Source organism: Dermochelys coriacea, chromosome 10 (assembly GCF_009764565.3).
Source record: "Dermochelys coriacea isolate rDerCor1 chromosome 10, rDerCor1.pri.v4, whole genome shotgun sequence".
Lineage (NCBI taxonomy): Eukaryota > Metazoa > Chordata > Testudines > Dermochelyidae > Dermochelys > Dermochelys coriacea.
In genome coordinates this window covers 16,419,130-16,440,913 of record NC_050077.1, presented here as the reverse complement: position 1 = coordinate 16,440,913, position 21,784 = coordinate 16,419,130, and the positions used below count along the sequence as shown (strand labels likewise).

Here is a 21,784-nt window from a genome sequence, read left to right as displayed (position 1 = left end):
TATATTATTAACAACAGTAGGTTGTTATGACAGAAATAATTTTTAAATATTGACTTTTTTTTCTCATAATTTTTGGTGGTGGTTTTGGGGTTTTTTGTATTTCACTCAGGCAAGAGAGTGAAACTAGTCATTGCCACTTTTTTTTTTTTTAAAGCCAGATTAACTCTAGTTCTTATGCGCTGACACAGTTCTATAATGCAAGGATTACAAATGCAGCTGGGGAAGGTTTAAATCAAAACCAGAAACTATTAAATTTAAAAAAAAAAAAAGTCAAGAACTTTTATTAATAAATGAGTTTTACAAAATCTATTTTATATTTTTAAAAGAGACTTAAAAGTACTTGACAGTGACTGTTTTTCAGCTTCAGATTTGCTTTTTGGGAGCTGTATGGGGGAAAGGTTTATATGGTGGTTACAGGAATCTGTCCAGGATGCAATAATTAATGAGGTTTTCCTGTAATCTGCGGTAAGCAAGGCCCAATAGTGGGAAAGCAGCAGGACATGGTGTTTTGCACTCATGGTGTTGGTGGGTTATTTTTAAAATTTGGCATCTCATTGAACTGTCCTGTCTATGAAAAATTCTTAAGGCCAGATTCTGTCCTCAGTCACACTGAAGTAGATGAGTACTGCACAGGTGGAATAGAGGAGAGAACCTGGCCTGTTACTGTGTATCTGAGGTACTTACTGTAGTACCTGAGTGCCTTGGAGTCTTTAATATACCTCACAACACTGCTGTGAGGTAGGGAAGTGCTATTATCCCCATTTTATAAATGGGGAGCTGAGATACAAAGGGCGTGTCTACACTACAATTAAAAACCCACGGCTTGTCCATGCCAGCTGACTTGGGCTAAGGGGCTGTGTAAATCCGATGTAGATACTAGGACTTGGGCAGCAGCATGAGCTCTGGGACCCTTTTGCCTCACAGGGTCCCAGAGACTGAGCTGCAGTCTGACCTCAAATATCTACACTGCAATTAAACAGCCCTTAGCCTGAGATCTGCAAGCCTGAGTCAGTTGGCGCAGGCCAGTTGTAAGTGTCTAATTGCAGTGTAGACATGCTCTGAGAGGCTAAGTGACTTGCCCAAGGTCAGTAAATGTGTGGCAGAGCAGGGAATGGAATCCTGGTCTCCATAGTCCCAGTCTAGTGCACCGATGACTGCACCATCCTTCCTCACCTTAACTAAATTTAAGGAACGTGATGTAGAAATCTTTATCAGTTGTTACTGGTAACAGCATGAATTTAGTGATTTTGATTTCTTCCAATACGCTAAAAATCGTAGTAAGCAGTTGTAAGCAAATGTTCTCAGTGGATGTAACTACAGTCTTCATACATTTCTCCAGCACTGAATTTCTTTGGAAAGGAAAAAAGACCTTGGAAGCTAATATTTACTTAAATAAAATTGCACTAAGCAGGAGATCATTGTACTTCAGCCTAGAAAATCCTAATACAAGTATTTTAAGGCTGATACATTTTCTTTTCCATTAGTGAATACTTAATGATGCTGATGCCTCCGAATGTAGAAGAAGAGAAGTAAGTGTTTGCATGGAATGTCCTAACCTCACGTTGGCTGGATGTTGTATTTCAATGGCTACAGTTCTGCTTGTTTATTTACAGAGACAAACCTGTGGCTCCAAGTAATGTGCTTTCTATGGCACAGCTGAGAACTTTACCCCTTGCTGATCAGATTAAGATCCTGATGAAGAATGGTATGTGATCTTTTTATAACATTTCACTTCCTCACGTCCTTTTATGACCTCAGATTTACCCTCCTTTACCTCAAATAAGTAGCCTTTCGTGGCAGTGTCTGTGCTGTCCTCCTACAGGGCTGAGAGTCTCTGTGGCCCTTTGTTTCTAGGGCTAAGTCTCAGGCTCTGAATAGCATCTCTTCCACTGCCAATCGAGTACACCATTCCTCTAGAAGGGAAGATAGACACATGACTGCTTGGAGAGCTGACACCTGTGATTTGGGCATGTGCAGCCAAAGGAGTACTCCTTGGAATAACTTCCATTCTAAGACCACTCCTGTTGCTTCCAGGACACACCTGTCTCTGTTGATCCACTGCTGGGTAGTGGAGACTAAGCATGAATTTTAGCTCAGAGTTTAATGCAGCAACCTGCCACTTTGGCTTTGTCCTTTCCCCGGAAGGTTTTCAGTAATATGTGCTGCCTGCATGTAGCCTGAGACAGCTTTAGCCCATCTTTCTGGGCGCTAATGATTTGACGATAGCAAGTGCTAAAGTTTTTGTCTCTGGGTCTTACTGTTTTATCAGATGACTCAATCTATTGCAAAAAATAGAATGGTATAGATGGTTTCTTTTATCAGTGTATTAATTTAGGATCAGTTAAGCCAATTAACTTGCACACAACATTCCCTGACATGTTTTCAGTGCATATGCAGACTGACTGAAATGGAGTGCTTCTTCTAAAGTGCTTTTTATTTTTCGGGAGCTGTGAAATATTTTTGATTGCTGATTTCAGTGTAAACAGATGGGCGTCTTTTACATTAAAAAATAAAATCTGTATATCCATTTTTTTAAAAAACAGAAGTCCTTCTATGAATCTAAATAAAACATTGAAAGCATCTTTAAAACAACTGTGTTTCATCTTTTCCTTTAGTGAAGGTCATGCCTTTTGCAAACCTCATGAGTTTACTGGGTTCTGGGATCGATTCTACTGCAGTTTTACGCTGTATACAGCAGGTGGCAATGCTGGTCCAGGGAAACTGGGTGGTAAAAAGGTACGCCTTCTGTTCTTTGTTGTTGTCAAATGTTAACGTTCCCGTTAGGAGTGGATCAGAACAATGACTTTGAATCCTTTACTAACATTTTGCTGCTGTAATGTAGCTGAAAGCACCAGTGTCTGAGCTCAAAAACCCAAGTTACTTAAATACTTGATTAAATGTAATTCTTGTTACAGTAGTCTGTTATGCAGAAGACAAAGGGCTGATGTTAAATGATCACAGGGAAGAGGCTGAGCTATCTAAAATTGTATCGAACTGTGTGATAAGATCTGTTTTGTTTGTGTATTGAGCCATTTCAGTTTTTGGGAAGAAAAATCTTTATTCCATCAGTATAGGAGTCATTACTGGTTTACTGCTGTTGTCACTGAGAGCTGGTCTCTGGAAAGATTTATCCATTTGATAAATTGAGAGTAGATTGTTGGGTGCACCTCATGTTCATAAAATGGATCCTATTGTAGTCACCTTAATCTTTAATACAGTAGGACATCCCAGCGACACTGCTGGTCTCAAATGCCATATCCTTTTCATCCACTTGGGATATTACGTGCTGGGAATTGCGCTCTCATCTTTAGGCCACATCTGTAATAAAGATGAGGGTGAACAATAGTCATGTTCACATTCATTGACAGCCATTAGCCTGTGTACCACACTTTGGCCACCCACGTCCTAGGGGTGCAGCTGCTGCAGAATAGCCTGTAAAGTGACACAGATGCATTCTGTCTTAAATCACTCCAGAAAGGAATGCTCTGAGTCGGATAATGCTGTATACAAGCTCCCAGAATGATGGCACAAGGGTGTTTATGTTGTAGCTGTTGCTAGTACTGTTTTACGTGTGTCCGTGGTTGTTACAATACCTTCATCTTCCAATAGAAAAAAGCGTTGGAAGTGTAAGATTAGCCTAATAGAGCCTTTTATTGTGAGGGTGAAAAACAGCTTTTGCCCTGATCAGCTTTGCGGAGTGAAACCCATGATCAGGAGTGACCTTGGGGCTATGGAGAGCACTTATGATGATGGATGTAATTTAATTAGTCTCGCAGTCCAAATGGGATGGGGTGTTAAGTGCCCCAGCTGATGGAATTTTTAGCATCTCTTACTTAAAATCCTTGAGTATTAAATTAGAATAAAAATAAACTAAGTCCAATATATAAATGTTTTGGCTCATGTTACCTTCGGGGTTGTGTGGGGAAGCCATGTAGCCCAAAGCATTTGATGACACACTTTTGGACATGTGTGCATTAAGGAAATTCACACTGATGTAGCTAAGCTGGGGCAGACCCCTAACGTAGATGTGCTGTACCAGCATACAGTTTACATCTGTGCATTTTATTTCTGTTTGTTACCAAATTAAACTTCACTGATCTAAGCCCCTCTTTGCACTAGTGTGAGCTGCACTGATGTAGTCACACCAGTGTGAATTCTTTTGGTGCAGACAGGGCTTTAGCTTCATTGGAATTTGTGTAAAGCCTGCAAGCTTGGCTGGATGAAAGGTGTCTTTTGACCAATGAATGGGCGCTTCAGGGCAATACACTCTGTTAAAAATCCTCACTGATAATATTTAGTTGCAATGTATCATAATTAATTATTTCCTCCTTTAATTAACAGCGATGTCCTCTATCCAAAAGATACCTCTAGCCCACACAGTGGAGTCGCTGCAGAAGTGCTTTGTAGGGGAAGAGATTTTGTTGTAAGTATAGATACGCTCTGTTTGTTTTCCAGTGCCAAAACCCAAATAAGATGAAGTTGGCATAACTGACCACATCATTGCTAATCTGTACTGTTCTTCTGTGATCTGACATTTGTTCCAAAGAAATAATCTCTAAATTACTCCTGAAGATTTTGTTGAAGGAGTTAAGAGAATCAACATGGAAATATATTGATTGTTGCTTGCTAGTCATGTGATTGGTTGACGGGTGTCAATCAGATTTAGGTGTCAGATCATCTACCTAATAAAAACAGTTATCACATTTAAAATATGACACACAGCGATCATCATGCTAACCCACTTAATGGCAGGCTCAGCAGAGAGGCTGATGGAGGCTGAACAGCCTATCACCCTCAGAAGTGGTCCCTCTAGGGCAGAATTGAATGACCTTTGCAGGGAGATGCTAGGGATGCACTGTACTTGCTATGCGTGCCCTGTTGTTCAGTAAAAGGGCTTCGGTCCCAGAGCTGCTGATCTAGCACCTTTCATGAACAATAAGTGCAAATATAAATTGAGTCTCTCTCACACACACACACACACAGAGAGAGAGAGAGAGAGAGAGAGAGAGAGAGAGAGAGAGAGAGTAAACCCCAGCAGGGAACAGACCTTTTTACCTAGAGACCGCGTCTGTCTTTACAAACGATCTAAGGAGAACTAATCCCAAAATAACTTGAACATTTGCCATGCTCTGTGGCTTCCATCTTTAATGGACAGATACAAGCATGTGTGTGACCCAGTCATTTTCCTATTAGAGCTCATCACTCTGATGTTTGCACTCTGCTTAGTTTCATTATTAACTGTGGCTTTGAAACTCTCCTGGGTGGTCAGCTGCTGTTAGATTAGTCTCTGTGTGAGCCCAAACTGACGGTAATTAAAATAGACTTTCTGACACATCTTGAAAGCTGCTCAATGTGCTACCATATAGGAGACCCAGATTCAGGGGTAACTCTTATTCCTGGAGGCATGGGAAAGAGGCAGTGCCCGAGAGTATTGCATTTGAAGTTTTGGGGATTCTGGGGACCAAAACCACTACTGCACTTAGCTGAGTAGTGGAACAGCAGTAATGCTAGGCCCAGAGGAAGTGGCATGGTCAGCACTCTGGTTGATAGAGAGTGCCCTGCAGGAAAGCTGGCAGTTTTGGATCTATGAATAGTTGCAAGAAGGCTATGTTCACAATTGTCTCCTTTACTGGAGTCAGTGATAGCTTGTGGTTTTAAAGACGTGTGTGCTAGTGCATTGGGAGCAACTGTGTCAATTAGTATGTAGGGGGAGAGAAGCTGAAGAAGGTGAAAGGACATACAGAACCAGCCCAGTTACTCATGATTTTTTACACTCTAGGCTGTGACAGGGCAGAGAGTGGGGAGGGAGGAATTGGTAGCAACGAGGGTTTAAATTCCTGCCCCCAACCCTCCAAAATGTATTAAAACCTCCATAAACTGAACTGGCCCAAGTGTGTGTGTGTGTGCAGAGTGGGGGCAGTGGGTAGGAATCTAAGTGATTGTAATGTACTGGTGCAGGTATGCTCACTACACTTCCTTCTATGGTGATGGGTGCTGTAGAAAGGACTAATGGAGAGGATGGGAGTCCTGCACTGGTTGACATATAAAAAGGATATATACTTCACCGTTAGTGACAGCTCATGGAGATTTCCTCTTGGGCAAGTGGCAAAACACATGGTTTTGGAGCAGAACATTCCAAGTGCTACCCCTGATGATGCCTGTAAAGTCACAGAATAACAATGAGCTTCCTCAATGTTCATTAGGTTTTTGTCATGTTTGTTTGTTTTTTAAACCATGTTTAATGTAAATTTCAGAGGATCTAAGTGCAATTTCCGCCACAGCTTCACCAAGGCAAATCTTGGATTTCTTTAGAACTTTTGTTTTGTGTCCTTTCTTATCATTCAAGGAAAATGTCTACAGGAATAGACCCTACCAGGTCTGTATTTGTTCCAGTTGACCCACTTGCCTGGCTGAGAATTGCCCACCCCTGCATTCTTGTAAGGTTCCTGGTTATGCCTGTCATATGCGTTGTCATAACAGTGCATCTGTTATTTAGTAATGCAGCTTCCTAAAATATGTCGTTCCCCCCTTTTATTTCCCCCAGATGTGGAAGTTTACACAGGATCGCTGGGTTGTGCGAAAGGAAGTGGCCACAGTCACAAAAGTGAGTAACAATTTTTTCTAAACCAGAGGCATATGCTAAGCAGTGGGAATTGTCAATAGCTACATTTGTGGCTAATTCACACTGAGGCTTGCCTTTCCTCCTAGCACCGCACACAGTGGTGACCCATTTTACTGCTGACTTTAGGACATTACCTGACACATTTCACTGCTAATTCCCATTATTGCTAACCTAGGACAGTGTTGCTTCATATGTGCACTGCATAGTGGAGGCCGCGAATGCACGACGAATCAAAGCATTCAGCCTCCTCAGGGGAGGGTAGCTCTTAATTGCTTAAGAGCATCTCAGGCACCTGATCTCTGAATCATCAGCTGAAGCATGTTAGTACCTGTAAAGTAAATGGGATTAAAAGTGAAAAAGCTCTGTAAGGATTTAAAAAAACACACAAAATAAAATGACAGAATGAGTTAATTTTATGTAGGGATTTAATAATCTTACATTCTGAAATTTTCTAGTGCACTTTGCCAGCGGTGGAGATGGATGTGTACATAGAAGGTTGCTTCACCTATAGCTGAAGTGCAGCCGCCTCTGGGCTTTTAACAGCAACCAAGAAGTCTAAACTTCAGAGAACACTTAGATATGTGGAATATAATTACCCACAGTGCAGTTTGTTCAGGATATTGGGGATAACTCCCCTAGTTTTGAAAAAAGTGCTGCAGACTATTTAACTGCTGCTTAGCTTTAGGTCCCTTCTGAAATATGGTCCTTCCTGGTACTGACTCAGAGGGAAGACCATCTCCTATTGAATTGCCAGTACCTTTTCTTGGCAGTCTCCTACCCAAACCTTAATCCAGCCCAACTCTTCTTAGTTGGTGATATCACAGCCCAGGTTAGTATGGCTGCAGGTGTGGTTTCCCTGACCTGTTACACTTTCTTTCTTTCTTTCTTTCAGCTTTGCCCGGAAGATGTGAAGGACTTCTTAGAGCACATGTCTATTGCAAGAATAAACAAAGGCTGGGAATTCTTGCTCCCTTATGATGAAGACTTTGTTAAAAAGCATCCAGATGTGGTTCAGAGGCAGAATATGCTGTGGATGGGCATTCAGGCCAAGTAAATGATTTGCTTTCTTCTGGGGGATAAATTAAAAATGTACAAGTACCAACTGTCCCATGACTATAGATTGTAGCATGGTAATATTTTGATCTGCATTTCCTCTACATGTCCCTTTTAAAGGGCAGTTGTATGATGGGACTGTTCCATGGTTGCCAATTTCACTGGACCATTGGCCATCTCCAAATGCTTTAGCCTTTCAAAAATGCCAAAGGAGCTAAAGCCAAAATGTCTGTGTTCGGGTGTAGGAATTCCAAACTAAAAAAAAAAAAATACTCTTGTGTATTTTCTCTTGAATTTCAGATTAGAAAAGGTCTATAATCTATTAAAGGAATATTTGACACCAAAGAAACAAGATGGACAATCAGGTATATTAATGGTTAAGATCATTATGAAATATACTCTCCCATTTGTGTTTCTAGTGTAATTTCTGTGCGTCACTTTTTTGGGAGGGGAGGAGAATGAGTCTGCAGTTTCCCTTTTGATTGTTTGGGGCAGATTCTGGGCTACATTAAGGTGATCTTAAACCACTAGGGTGGGACAAAGCAACCTTAAAACTGCCCTATAGGTGCAACTGAGGATTCCCCAGCGCAGAGGAATCCATGCGTGTAATAGACTCTACTTCCTCATTAAGGGCAGCGCAGTCATCAGAGTTATTCTCACCATTGTGATAGCCCCATAGTTTATAAACCAGTGGAAGTTAGCAGTTCCCCTACTCTATTCTGCCATGGCTGATGATTAAGCTATCAGTGAAGAATTAGTTTAACCGGGTCTAAGGAGGTACAAGGCCTTCTCTTTTCAAGGTGATTCTCCACCATTGCAGCCAGTGAAAGTTTAAAGCAGCTATTCTGTAATCATAAGAGGTTATGAAAACTTGAGATTCCAGAGAGATTGAGCTAAGAACTTGGTTATTTACCAGACACTGAAGTCCATGGAGACTGCAAGCAGAACTGACACATGGACACATGAATACATTTCAATACCCTCTATCTTATCTGCTGGGAAGGATTAGGTGTTGGGTTATTTGGAAAAGAATTAGTAGGCCTAATGGCATAGAAGATAAGTATGTGCTGAGTATGTGCATGCAGTTTACTATAAAACATGGTGTACTTTATCTTACTCCCTTGGTACTGAAGCTTGCAATTCCTCTGTCACACCCCCATTTGCTGAGAATGGATGTACAAAGGTGGCCGGGATTAGGGAGGGAGAGGACTCCCCATTTCCAGACTCCGTAGTTACTACAGAAAAGGGGTTCTCAATTTCTTTCATGCTATGGAGCGTATCCTAATAGAGAAGGTCTGCTGGATTCACCACCTTCCCTCTGATCAGTGGTCACTCAAATCACTTTCCCATCCATTCTCCCATTTGCAAGCATGCAACATCCTGTGTGGTAGCTATAGCAATTGCTCCAGCTGGTTTTCTCCTTGCAGCAGATTCTATGGGCATCCAGTCTCTCTTGAAAAATCTTCTCTTGCAAAGATGTCAGGAGTCTAGGGGTGCAAGCAGAAATGTGTGTGCAGTTGTATGTGCAATTCCTGATTCACACAGGGCTTTAACACTCACACAAGCATGTTTTCCCGTGGCCCTGGGCTTTAGACTTCTGAAAAGTCAAACCCTAAGTATCTTGCTAGCAGTTACTGAAACTTTTCTCTGCTTGTTCAATTATTTAAAAAAAAAAATCTAGTCTGAAATCACTTTAGGGTCTTGGATCTCTGGAGTAAACTTTGTTCAGTGCCGTTAATTCACTAAGGTCTGTTTAATAAATATACTGCAGAATTAATGTCCAAGATTCTCTAACAGTATTTTACTCTTGTATCTTACTAGCTCACCCACTTCTGGTTTCTGGGGAACAAAGGGTCAATATGGCTAAAGCAAAAATCAAACAGAACTATGGGCTGCTGGAGAAAGAGTTACAAAAGAAAAAGGCAGAGAGCAAAGCAAATGACTCTCCATCCAAGATGGATATTTCCAACATCTGCATTAAAGAGGAGCCTGTGAGTGACGAGGAGCCTATGGACGCGTCCACCTATGAGAGTATGAACAATGGCATGGTCAATGGCATCCATTCGGAGGAAAACTCCATAGACTCGTTAAATGGCCACTTGCCAGGCGGGCGTATGGATCGAGTTGCACAGGAACTGAAAGCATTTGTGATGATGACGTTTAAGAAACAGTTTGTTCTCACTCTGAGTGAGCTTAAACGGTTATTTAATCTTCACTTAGCCAGTCTGCCCCCGGGACACACGTTGTTTAGTGGCATTTCAGACAAAATGTTACAAGACATGGTATTGGACACTGGCTGCAAACAGATTTTGGTGCCTGTAAGTATCTTCTTTATAATGTACACATCGGGAAGGGCACAAGTGTTGAGTGGCTGGGGGGCTTTTAAACATACCATGACCTACACAGTGCATCCACACTGTGTGGCTGGGACAGATATCCTTCTGAGCAGCTGCCTCTCGGCCCACTGAAGCTGGGGCTTTGGCTGGCTGACTTCCTGCTTCCCACAATACTTGCTTGAGTGCTGGCCCCCTACAGTGCTCTCCTGGTCAGCATAAAGGAACTCACAGGTACAGCTTCCTATGGACTGGACCCCAGTGCTTCACTACTTGTTATCCTCACGATTCCATGAAGCAGTCTGAAGTGATCCAAATCCCAGGTCCATGTGCCGTAGCCAGGGCTGTACAAGCTCCCTGTTCTCAGGGCTGCTGTGGAAGGAACAATGGTAAATGTTATCTCGGGGGAGCAGGACACACCTGGCAATACAACAAGTGGCTGGGAAAAATATAGCAGGAGTCACATGCTGTGTCTGTGCCACGTTCCTTTGATCACTGGCTGTTAAATTTCCTTTCCTTGTTGGCGTTTCTGTGGCTGCTATAAAGACAGGGAAATGTTTGTATGTTTGAGAGCTAGGACTTCCTGCAGCACTGTATGAAGATAGCTCAGTTAGTGGAGGGAAGAGAGCTACAATTGTAGTGAATGCAGAGAGAGCCTAAGGGTGAAACCAGTTTACAAGCCAGGTAGCAGTCCTGGTCAATTTGCAGTTAGGGAGAGAACTTGCAGTCCACTGCCTTTAGGGGGAGAGAAAAACAGAAGGGACAGCTGCTTGAAGGAGAATGCAGGACAAAGTTCAGGAGGAGGACTGAGTGAGGGGAGCAGGAAATAATTCAGAAGTAGAAGTATAGCATGGGAATTAAGACTCAGCTAAGGAACAAGGCCTGTTGCGGGGAGGTAGGAATACTATAGTATGGTGGCCATGCATGGTAGGTATACTGTGTGGTAGCTGGGAGGTAAGTAATGGACTTGAAATGCTTCTAGAGAGAGTCCCCAATTAAATGATTTCTTTTCCCTTCTGCCCGGTGACTTCTAAATCCCTGCTCATTCTGGCTGGTTTTCCACCTGGAGCCTCATCCTGTGGCTGTTTCAGGGTCTTGCTTTCTTTCATGTGATGTGGCTGCACATACTGCGAATGTTAATTAGCTGAGGCCATTGCTGGTGCGGTCACTTCAGGTTGGGTTGGTTTTGAAACTTGGTAAATTACTTAAACTTCATGGGGAAGGATGGTTGATTTTAAAAAAAACCAACTCCTGAGGAAGCTGGACAGCGAGAGGGAATTGCCTCTCTCCTGTGGAACATGTAACAGAAGAAGCTTTAAATATAGAACCTGACTTAAAGCCAGACATTCCCTACTGAAGGGACGGTGTGGAGGCTTTTAGGCCCATCCAGCCCACAAGAGCATGGCATCTGTTGTCTAATATTGGCTGCAAGCGCATTGGTTGTTCCTAGAAGCACATGGCTTATCATGAGCCTTGTTGCAAATCCCACTGTTTAGATAAAGGGACCCTGCACTGCTGCAATCACCAGCATAAATCCTTTCCACCAAGAGCCCTTCCCCTACCTCTTGCAGAGGGAGTTGAGATTAGTTGGGGTGTGTTTACATTCACCAAACACTCCATGTGGACATAGGGCTTTCTTGGGCATGGGCTGCGTCCCTTGGTGGATCCGTTGGAACCCAAGACCTTCTTAGCAGTGCAAAGACCTTTCATTTTATCACTTGATGCAATAATTACGTGTTAATTTTCTGTAATGAAGTTGCTCCAGTGATTAAAAACTAATGAACTGAGGTAATGAAAACAAGGCTCTCCAGGAGGGGTGCAGTCAAGCTGCCACATCAGAGAAAATGCATTGCTAAAAACTTGGTTAAAGCCTTTACCAGTTCCTTCCTATAGAAATGAAGGATTTACTGATTCTGACCCGATGCGCTTAGAGTGCAAGTTAGTCTAATGGTTGCTGTGTCTTTGTACTAGAATCCACTGAGACGCCGCTTGCTGCAATCGAAGCCATTAGGCACCTATTGCGGAGGTACTTTGCTTGCACATAGTTGGTAGCGTTGTAATATCTTCAAGCCAAAAGAAATGCTCTGTCATTAGCACAGTGGTGGGATCCAGAGAGAGAGTCTCGGGTAGACCTGCACTTGAATGCAATTGGCTATTGTTTCCTTTTAACCTAAGATTCCAGGCAATCTGACAGTCCAGGACAGGCTAGGGCAAGGGAAAGGAAGCCTTGAACAAATACTTTTGCTGCATAGTCACATTCAGCACTCACACTTGGAGTGAATCTCTGTTTGAAGTTCCACAGTGCCATGGGGAGGATGTTTGCACACAAGGAAAATCCATTAACCTCTTTGAGTAGTGGCACCCTTCCCCCTCTTACGGTTGCTGCCTTCCAGGCTCTGGAGGCATGGTGGCAGCCTTCCCTCACTAGGATCCCTTTCCTAGGTCTTTGAAGGGCACTGGAGGGCCACTCCACCTTCCTTGTGTCTTGATGGAAGCCCTCTAGGAAGGACTGCTGGCCTCTGCCCAAATCCTGAGGCAAGTTGATGTACTGGGATTAGCAGGAGAGTGAGATGATCTTGTCTTGCAGACTCTTCACAAAGGGGGAAGAGGAGAAGTTTTTATTTATTTATTTATTTTTAACTCCTAGTCATTTGTTTCCTTGGAGGCATTCCGGCTGTTGAGGCTTGGTAAAACCACATTGGCTTAGAACCAGAGTTCCTGAATGGCCAAGATGAATGCAGGCATGGTAGTGTGATTGGGTCAGGGAAAGAGCATCTTGCAGTACAGGTCTGTTTCAGAGCTCTGTCAGACAAAAGAGAGCAAGTGATATGTAACATGGTGTTGGAATAAACACTTCTTGCTCCACGCATTGTCCCTCTCTCAGGCCTTGACCATAATTCATTTTCCTGTGAGTATCTGATTTGTCTGCTTTTATCTGTGGGATATGCATACCATAGGAGACCAGTCTTTATTAGCCAGCATTTCTTTGAGGAGAGAAAAGTTTGAAGTGTCAAGAGATTCTAAAGTTTGTTAAAATGTACATGATGTGTCTCACAATATTGGAACAATGCAGGATTCTGAGCTGCTAATCTCACCAGGTAGCTCCTACCAAACACAATTTTCCTCTTTACAGTAAGAGTATAGATTAAGTGTGAATGTAAAGACTAGGATTTCTGGCACAGTCATCCAGGGCTTTCATCTAAGCCTGTGAGGGGTGAGAGGAAAGGTATGTTTTATACCAGCTAACCATTAAGTGTGACAAGAAATGGAATGGAACAAATGATCATCCCTCTGCTATAGGGCAGGGGATCTGAATGGGCTTGTTCACCTCTGAAGGCTGATTTTGAAAATTAGATTGTCATTGGCAAGGAATGAATTATTAGTGACCTGAAGGAGGAAGCATGTCAAGAGTGAGAGCATGCTCTGAGGGAAGATGTTGGGGCTAAGAGAGAGATTTTTTTTATTTTTCCATGTAAGCATGTGTATGACATGTGAGTGGTGAGGTGGGGGCTGCTCCATCACTTGTGAGGTGGAGAGCGGCATGAGGGCATGGCAGCTGAGAAAAACCAAAGCTTGTTTCCCTGCGTGGGTGCTTGAAATTAAAAGTGTTTCATTTTCTGAGTCTGCAATAAGCAAGTGCCTGGCTTCACAAGCAGTTTACTGTTCACTCTCGTGGGATTGTGTAGCCTGCCCACAAAACAGAAATGATGGGTGTTTCAGCAATGCCATATTTTTCCCTCACCCTGTGTTGGGTAAAATTTTCCCATTCTTTTGGTGGCTCCAGGTGTAACAACTGAATACCTGTCTAATGTAATCTGTCTACTGTATCTATTTATTTATTTTTTATTTATATGTGTATAACTGTAGCACCTAGGTGCCCTAAAAACTGCCATAGTCAATGTAAAAACTTCTAGAAAGAGTGAAATCCTAATTCGTGCAATAGCAGAGAACAGCTCGGAGCAACTTTTAGCATAGAAGCAAATGTGTCTGTCAGTCACTGTTTATAGAGAGAACTAAATGTTTTGTTGCCATGAAATATCCTTTAACATTCAAGCACTAGCATTGCTCTCTGTGTTTAGCAGTAGCATCCAAAGGGTGAAATCCCCCCACTGCCCATGCCTCAGTGGCAGAGAGCCTGCACAAGACCTGTGTGCTAGTTAATTCCCACTTGCACCCTCAAAACAAAGTTTAAGCAGTTCATATGCACTGTGGGTGGACCCTTAGTGCATGTGTGAATTTCACTAATAGTGAATAAAGGTGCTGATCAAACATGGCTTTGGCTTAATTGGGGCAATATAAGGCTGCTGAAGTGTTCCTGGAGCTTCCAACATTCACTCATTGAAGATGATTTGTTTTAACAGCCTGTAACTAAAATTAAAGCAACCACCCTGACTGTTGCAAACTGTTCTTAGTTTCCCCCACAGATTCATGCTGTTTCACCGGACGAATTAAAGGTTTATGCACTTTGGGAAGCTGGTGACATTTACGACCAGGTAAAGGCAAACATGGCTGTAAATCTAGCCAAGTCATTCCCAGATTACTGGTTGCTGGGATCTTGGTATTATTTTCATTCTTGCTTTTAAAAGTGATACAACAGGCTGCCTCCCCCTCGGAGTTTGTGGTTTCCAGTGCTAAGCTACTCCAAGCTGGGAGGCAGTGCTCAGTCCACAGTAGTGATGATTGCTTCACTGGGGTATGGGAGAGCAGACAGTAACAATAAAATATGCTGCTCATTAATTAAACACTAGTGTAAATAGCTTTGTAGACGTGAGTAGCACCAGTTTGCTGCTCCATTCAAACCAGGCCTTAGAGCGTCTTAAACTATTCCTTGCTGTTTAAAAAGTCAGCATTATCCAATAGTTATCCTGTGGCGATACCTGAGAGGTCTGAATTTCCTTATAGCTAGAATGGGAAGTAACTGTGGCACTTGTGGGCATCCACTGACTTTTTAATTGTTACCACTGTAAATTGAGAGTAATGGGACATATGGAAACAGAAAGTCTATGCTCACAATGTAAAACAATTTTCACAGGAAAGACCCACAGCAGCATGCTCTAGATGTTTGTTATAGAGAATCTAGTCAAGTGGAGTGAGCAGAAGGCCAGAAACTCCTGAGTTCTAAGCTTAGCTCAAATTCTAGCTCCATTAATTAAACTGTCTCTGTATAAGGGGGATAATACCTTTCTCACAAGGGTGTTGCAGGACTTAATTAGCTAACATTTATATAATGGTTTGAATACAGAAATACACTGTACATGCTAAGTATCATTCTTATACTTGCTATAGTTCTAGCATGCTAGTACGGGACTGTTTGGAGATGGATTTACTAAGGAAGATTTCTTTAACACACAGTTCAGTGAATGTGTTGTGCCGAATGATGTACCTAAAAGCTTGTTTGGAGCTGATGGTGGTTTTCTTGTTTCATGTTTGGAAATATAATGCAGGTAATTTTTGTGTGTTAAAATAAACTTTTGTTTTAAAGCATCGGCAGGTTTTGCTTAAAATCTTTACCAAAAATTATCGAGTGCGCAGGAACGTCATCCAGCATCAGTTGAGCCAAGAATGTGGAGAGGATCTAAATAAACAGGATGTGGATAGAGTGATAAAGGTAATGCATCAGGTTTAAAAATCATGTACATAGCTCCTGTTTAACGGTGGTTTTGATATAGTCAGTACCAGAGCTTTTAATATATTGGCTTCACAGAAAGGACCAGATTCTATCTGGAGTTACATAAAATGATGGTATTGCTAGCATGGTTTCTGTTATCATGTGGATAGGGCCTTATTTTCAATCTGTTTGATGTAAAGTATACTTGTTACATTCTTCCTTTTTGCCAAAGGGCACTGACTTTTGAATCCATCATCATATGGTGTTATCCCAACAAATCTTTTTCTGACGTGGGGTAACAATGAATACAAAGTGTAATAAATGTACTTTCATGATTATTATTAAACGGTATTGCGTTAAAGATTAAGGGGGACATTTTCAGCATGACCTGTTGTGAGCTTAGACGTGGGATTTCAATTAACATTAACGAAAGTTGGGAAGCACAGTCCCCACACATCAAATTAAAAATACATCCCCTTGCTCTCAAGGAGAGCTTACAGTTACGTAGACGGCAATCAGCAACAACAACAAAACCCTTTATCAGTTAAAACATTTTATGAAAGAATGTTTACCAGTTTAACCCTCATGTATGCTCTGCCTTTGAAAGAGCCACCCATTGTTTCTAAGGTGTTGCAAGACATACAAGGAATGTCTGGAGGGTAATACAGGCGTTGATTAACATGTATTAAAGTGGTATGGTATTGCTAAATAGAAATCCACCAACTCCTGTAACTTTTAAATAATTATTGCTAGGAATTGGATCACTCTGGCCCTAATTTCAGTAAATTATGTGTTTAAATGCTTTGCAGAATCCAGGCCTCTGTTGTAGATTAATTGTGCATTGGAAAGATTAGGGTTCTGTTGCACTGATAATATGCGGTTTGACTTTACTTAGTGTCTCTGGTCTTGATTGGAAGAATCTGGTCTTAATATTAAAGATAAACCTAAAGCATGTTGAGCCTGTTCAGTTTAACACACACTGCTGGTGCAGGCAGATTTTTAAGAAGATAGGTGTACCTAAACATTGACTGTAACTAGGAGTGCCCAAACAACATATGTGCACATTTTCATGATGCAGCTATTTAAGAAGGAGTGTATCTGCGTAGGAAGTAAATGCACTGTAAGCCACACAGCTTGTGCATCTGTATCACGTGCCCAGCACTGATGCAAGGTGGTGTCAGTCTTCATTTTCCCCTGAATACAAGTGAGTCAAAGCAGTGCACGAAAGAATCAGGAATAAGTCTGGAACGTATGATTAAAATCTTGGTTTGCAGATATGTGAACCCCTCTTTTCAGCTTGCTAGTTTCCTTCCTTTAAGGTTGAGTAATTGCAGTGTACTAGGCTTCTGTGGTCTGAAAGGTCTAGTACAGGGGTGGGCAAAATTTTTGGCCCGAGGGCCACATCTGGGTGGGGAAATTGCATGCAGGGCAGGGGGTTGGGGTGCGGTGTGCAGGAAGGAGCTCAGGGCAAGGGGTTTGGGCAGAGGAGAGGTGCGGGGTGTATGGGGGGCTCAGGGCAGGGGGTTGGGGTGCAAGGTGCAGCGGGGGCTCAGGGCAGGGGGTTGGGGTGCAAGAGGGGTGCAGGCTGCGGCAGGGGATTGGGGTGCAGAGAGGGGTGAGGGCTGTGGCAGGGGGCTCAGGGCAGGGAGTTGGGGTCAGGGTGCAGCAGGGGGCTCAGGGCAGGGAGTTGGAGTGTGGGGTGCAGGAGGGGTATGGGCTCCGGCCCGGCTCTGCTTACCTGGAGTGACTCCGGGGTGGCAGCTGCACGCACTGGGGCTAGGGCAGGTTCCTGGCCCCGCACTGCTCCCAGAAACGGCTGGCACCGTGTTCCTTCGGCCCCTGGGGGGGGTGGGGTGGGCAGAGAGCTCTGTGCACTGCTCATGTCTGTGACTACCTCCCCCGAAGCTCCCATTGGCCGTGGTTCCCAGTTCCCAGCTAATGGCAGCTTCGGGGAAGGTACCCACAGGCAAGACTAGCGAACGGAGCCCTCTGCCCCCTTCTGCAGGGATGTGGTGCCGGTGAGCAGCGCGGGGCCCATGGCGCCACTGGGTTGGCAATCCTGTGGGCTGGATCCGGCCCACAAGCCATAGTTTGCCCATCCCTGGTCTAGTAACTTACAACAAAACAAAAACTCCTTTCTCTTAAAGCTGTGTGTTTTCAGTCATAAGGGGTAAGTCAGCTCTTGTTGAACTTACCTACTGTAGAGTGTGTGTAAAATGAAAATTCAACACAGTTGACGCTCACTAAAAACAAAACACACTTAGTTCATATAGATGCCTCAGGTATCCTGAAAATATTTGTCAGGTGTGTGGTTAATAATAATTTGGTCAAAATATAATCCAGTGGTTTAACAGTTTTTAGTCTCATAAATTGCTTACTCTAAAAGCGTTTGATTCTGCACTGTTGCCTTTGGTGATTGGCTGTTCTTTCCTTTCTGTTTGGCTGATCACCCCCAACAAACACACACACAAAAATTGTGCAACTAACATGTTCCCATCACATTGTTCACTCTGCTTGTGTGGTTCTATCCCTTACCACCCGCTGTGTGTCCGTTTTGTCTCTTTAGATTGTATGCTCTTTGGGCACAGTCAACCTGTGGAACTCGTTGCTGGGGGATGTTGTGAAGGCCAAAACTATAACTGGGTTCAAAAAAGAATTACATAACAACAACCATACTGGATCAGACCAAAGTCCATCTAGCCCAGCATCTTGTCTTCCGACAGTGGCCAATGCCAGGTGCCCCAGGAATGAACAGAACAGTTAATCATCAAGTAATCCATCCTCTGTTGCCCATTCCTGGCTTCTGGCAAACGGAGGCTCGGGACACCATCTCTGTCCATCCTGGCTAATAGCCATTGATGGACCTATCCTCCATGAACTTTAGTTCTTTTTTGAACCCCATTTATAGTCTTGGCCTTCAACATCTTTTGGCAAGGAGTTCTACGGGTTGACTGTGCGTTGTGTGAAAATTTCATGGAAGATAGGTTCATCAATGGCTATTAGCCAAGATGGTCATGGATGCAACCACATGCTCTGGTTGTCCCTAAGACTCTGATTACCAGACGTTGGGATTGTATGGGAAGGGATGGATCCCTTGTTCTTTTCCTCTGAAGCATCTGGCATCGGCCCCTGTCGTAAGTCCGGCTACTGAGCTAGATGGACCATTGGTCTGAGCCAGTATGGCCATTCATATGTAGGGACTGGCTGCTACTCTGTGTTTTATATAGCACCTACTACAATGGGACCATCCTAACAAATTACAGCTTCAAAAGGCGCAGTTCAACAGAAGGGTTGCAATCTTGTAACCCTTACTTGTGGAATTAGTCCCATTAGGATTGCTGGATCCTATCCCATGGTTTAACTAGTCTGTTCTGAGCCATGTGAAAAGTTTGAATTGGTCTAGTACTCCTAGTACCATCATCGTTAAAGGGTTCATGGGCCAGATTCTGCCCTGCTGTAAATAGGTACAATATGTGCACCAATGTTGCTACTATACACTTTTGATTTTTACATTTTGTGTCTGCTTCTTGGAATCTGTTGTGATTTGGGAGCTTTTTGCCTCTAAGGCTAATCAGTAATACTCTAACTCTAGACTTTTCAGCATTAGTAACTGCTTTTCCCGTTCTCCCCAGGACTGCTGTGTAAGCCATGCTGGAATGTGGTACCTTAAAGGGACAGTGCAGTCTTGACAACAGTGGTGTGCTTTTCATTCCATTATCTCCAGGACAGAGGAAGAAAACTGCATAGACAGAATAATGCCTTTGCTTCAGGGAGCAAGGGGCAGAATCTAACCTACTTGTGGCCACCTGGGCACTGCAGAAAGACGGTTAGTGATGTCAACATTCACGCACTTGTTTGCATGGCCGCCTAAACACCAAGAGCATCTAGGAAGAAAACGTGGGACCCTATTTGCAATTTGATGAATTTGGGATTCCTAATGTATTTTGCTTCTCATTATTTCATTCTAATAAAATAAAAACATATACTGACACAGACATGATGGAAAATCATAGTCTAATATTTTATTTTGTAATTAATGCCAATAAATGGTAAGTCTTTTGTTTACAAACATCCAACTTTTATTATATGCCTAGCAGGTCATGATGTAGTCTGGGTGTTAAAGCACTCCCTCTTCCTACTTAAACAAACCTATTAATGCTCATGAAAGTTTTGTATGCACCTGGGCTTGAGAGGAAAAAAATCCCTGTCTTAAACATTGTACTAATTATACATAGCAAAAATGGTCTCACCAATTGTTTACATGACACAAGTTGTTTTCAAAATTGATTACATATAAAGCAGATGTAGTGTATTTTTTTTTTTGCATAACTAGATGCAGGTACAAGGTAAGTAACCTTATGCACGCTCTGAAAGGTGTCCAACTGTAGTTATCACATTTGGTGATGTAAAAATCTATATTTTATGCAACTTTTTTCAAATAAAATTTTATCTTGAAGATCAACTATGGCATCAGCCTCTGTGAACAGATAGAAGCAATGTAATCTTTTATGGACTAGAAAATGTTAACAGAATGACTTTAGCTTCTCTCTCCCCTTCCTCAGCTAAGTACTACATATTGTTACAAATCACTTATTAATTACACTAGCATCTAGAGCAGGGGTGGGCAAACTTTTTGGTCCAAGGGCCACTTTGGGGTTGCAAAACTGTATGGAGGGCCAGGTAGGGAAAGCTATCCCCTATCTACCCCCCTCAGAACCTCCCTGCTCCTTGTCCCCTAACCACCCCCTGGGATCCTATCCATCCCCTGACCGCAGAACCTCCACCCCATCCAACTGCCCCCTGACTACCCCCTGCCCCTTATCTAACCCCCCTGGCCCCTACCATGCTTCTCAGAGCAGCATGTCTGGCAACTACAGTGACAGTTCTATCTATTCCTGTAACTGTATCCATAAAGTTTCCTAAAATGTAGCAGCATTCATTAAATTAGTATTGATATGTTACACTTTTACCAACATATTCAAGCATCAGTTACCCAAAAAAAGTCATCTTTGCCTTCCCCCTCTGTTTTTAACTGTGAATTTGTCTTCATCTGTACTGTTAGCACCCTGTATGTTTTATGATGCTGTATATAACAGGCAAGTATTTGAAAGTTAGATGCATACTTTCAAGTAACTGGGAGGTTGAGTGACTTCCCCTTTTTTAACAAAACAAAAAAAACTTATCCAGGGACAACAGATGCTTTGTGGTGCTGTGGTTCTGTACCGCTGATAATTTTGTTGTATATATGAAAAGAGGTTGTTATAGCCATGTCTGATAACTGGCTTAGAAAAGGGAGGACTGCAGACAGCAAATGTCTGCTGTATACCAAACTCTGTTAAACCCTGAGCCATTTAACAACTAATAGCTGGGCAACTACTAAGAACAATTAGAGATGATTGACAAATCAGATACTGAAGTTACTAAGCAGGTACAGTAGAAAAATGAGGCTGAAGTGGCAGGAATGCTGGTCATGGCCTTTCCTTCTCAACCCTTCTTATTCAGTATTAAAATTACTCCTATTCCTAGCTCAGCCTGTGCTTCCATCACCGTTGTTAAATTTTCAAACAAGCTCCTTTGTGTTTTGCCAATGTTGCCCCTCAGGTGGGAGGAGCCTCCCTATACATGTCTGCAAAACTAAATGTTATCCTCCTTCAAAACCCTTCCTTCTGTGATGCCTACAGACAGGTTGTGGCATCAGCAGCCAGCCATTATGCTATCACACTGACCACTAGTGTCCATTGTTTCCTTAAACTCTGTCTCAAGCTAGTTGTTGTCTGCCTTTGGCTATGTCTAAACTGCAGCCGGGATCAATGCTCCGAGATCGATCCACCAGCAGTTGATTTAGCAGGTCTAATGACGACCAACCAAATCAACAGCAGATCACTCTCCAGTTGACCCCTGTACTATACCCAATGAGAAGAGTAAGGTAAGTTGTCAGGAGTTTCTCCTGTCAACTCCCGCAGCGTAGACTCTGCACTAACTCAACCTAAGGTACATAGCTGGAGTTGCACAGCATAGGTCAACTTACCGCAGTAGTGTAGACATAGCCTAAAACCTAAACTATGACCTCTTTGGGCTCAGGCTTTTCTTTGTTCCATTTATACACACCTAGCCCAGTAGAGGCCTGCTCTGAGTAGGGTTCCCATTCTCAAGCACTACAGTAACACA

General features: G+C 42.8%; 1 protein-coding gene across 4 annotated transcripts in view; it reads left to right on the top strand.

Annotated features, from left to right (window-relative positions):
- Positions 1 to 19,687, top strand: part of POLR3E (RNA polymerase III subunit E) — a 41,040-nt gene extending 21,353 nt beyond the window's left edge. For 3 of the 4 annotated variants that reach the window (XM_043494545.1, XM_038419277.2, XM_038419279.2), the window contains 11 exons: positions 1,485 to 1,529; positions 1,614 to 1,705; positions 2,616 to 2,736; positions 4,342 to 4,423; positions 6,545 to 6,604; positions 7,515 to 7,672; positions 7,976 to 8,040; positions 9,497 to 9,993; positions 14,421 to 14,501; positions 15,491 to 15,616; positions 19,249 to 19,687. In XM_043494545.1, the coding sequence (XP_043350480.1) occupies positions 1,485 to 1,529; positions 1,614 to 1,705; positions 2,616 to 2,736; positions 4,342 to 4,423; positions 6,545 to 6,604; positions 7,515 to 7,672; positions 7,976 to 8,040; positions 9,497 to 9,993; positions 14,421 to 14,501; positions 15,491 to 15,616; positions 19,249 to 19,305 (1,384 nt within the window). In that variant the 3' untranslated portion in view covers positions 19,306 to 19,687. Of the gene's footprint in view, positions 1 to 1,484; positions 1,530 to 1,613; positions 1,706 to 2,615; positions 2,737 to 4,341; positions 4,424 to 6,544; positions 6,605 to 7,514; positions 7,673 to 7,975; positions 8,041 to 9,496; positions 9,994 to 11,979; positions 12,035 to 14,420; positions 14,502 to 15,490; positions 15,617 to 19,248 lie in introns of those variants that run through there. The other variant, XM_043494546.1, reaches the window with a different exon arrangement.
- Positions 19,688 to 21,784: the final 2,097 nt, after the last annotated feature.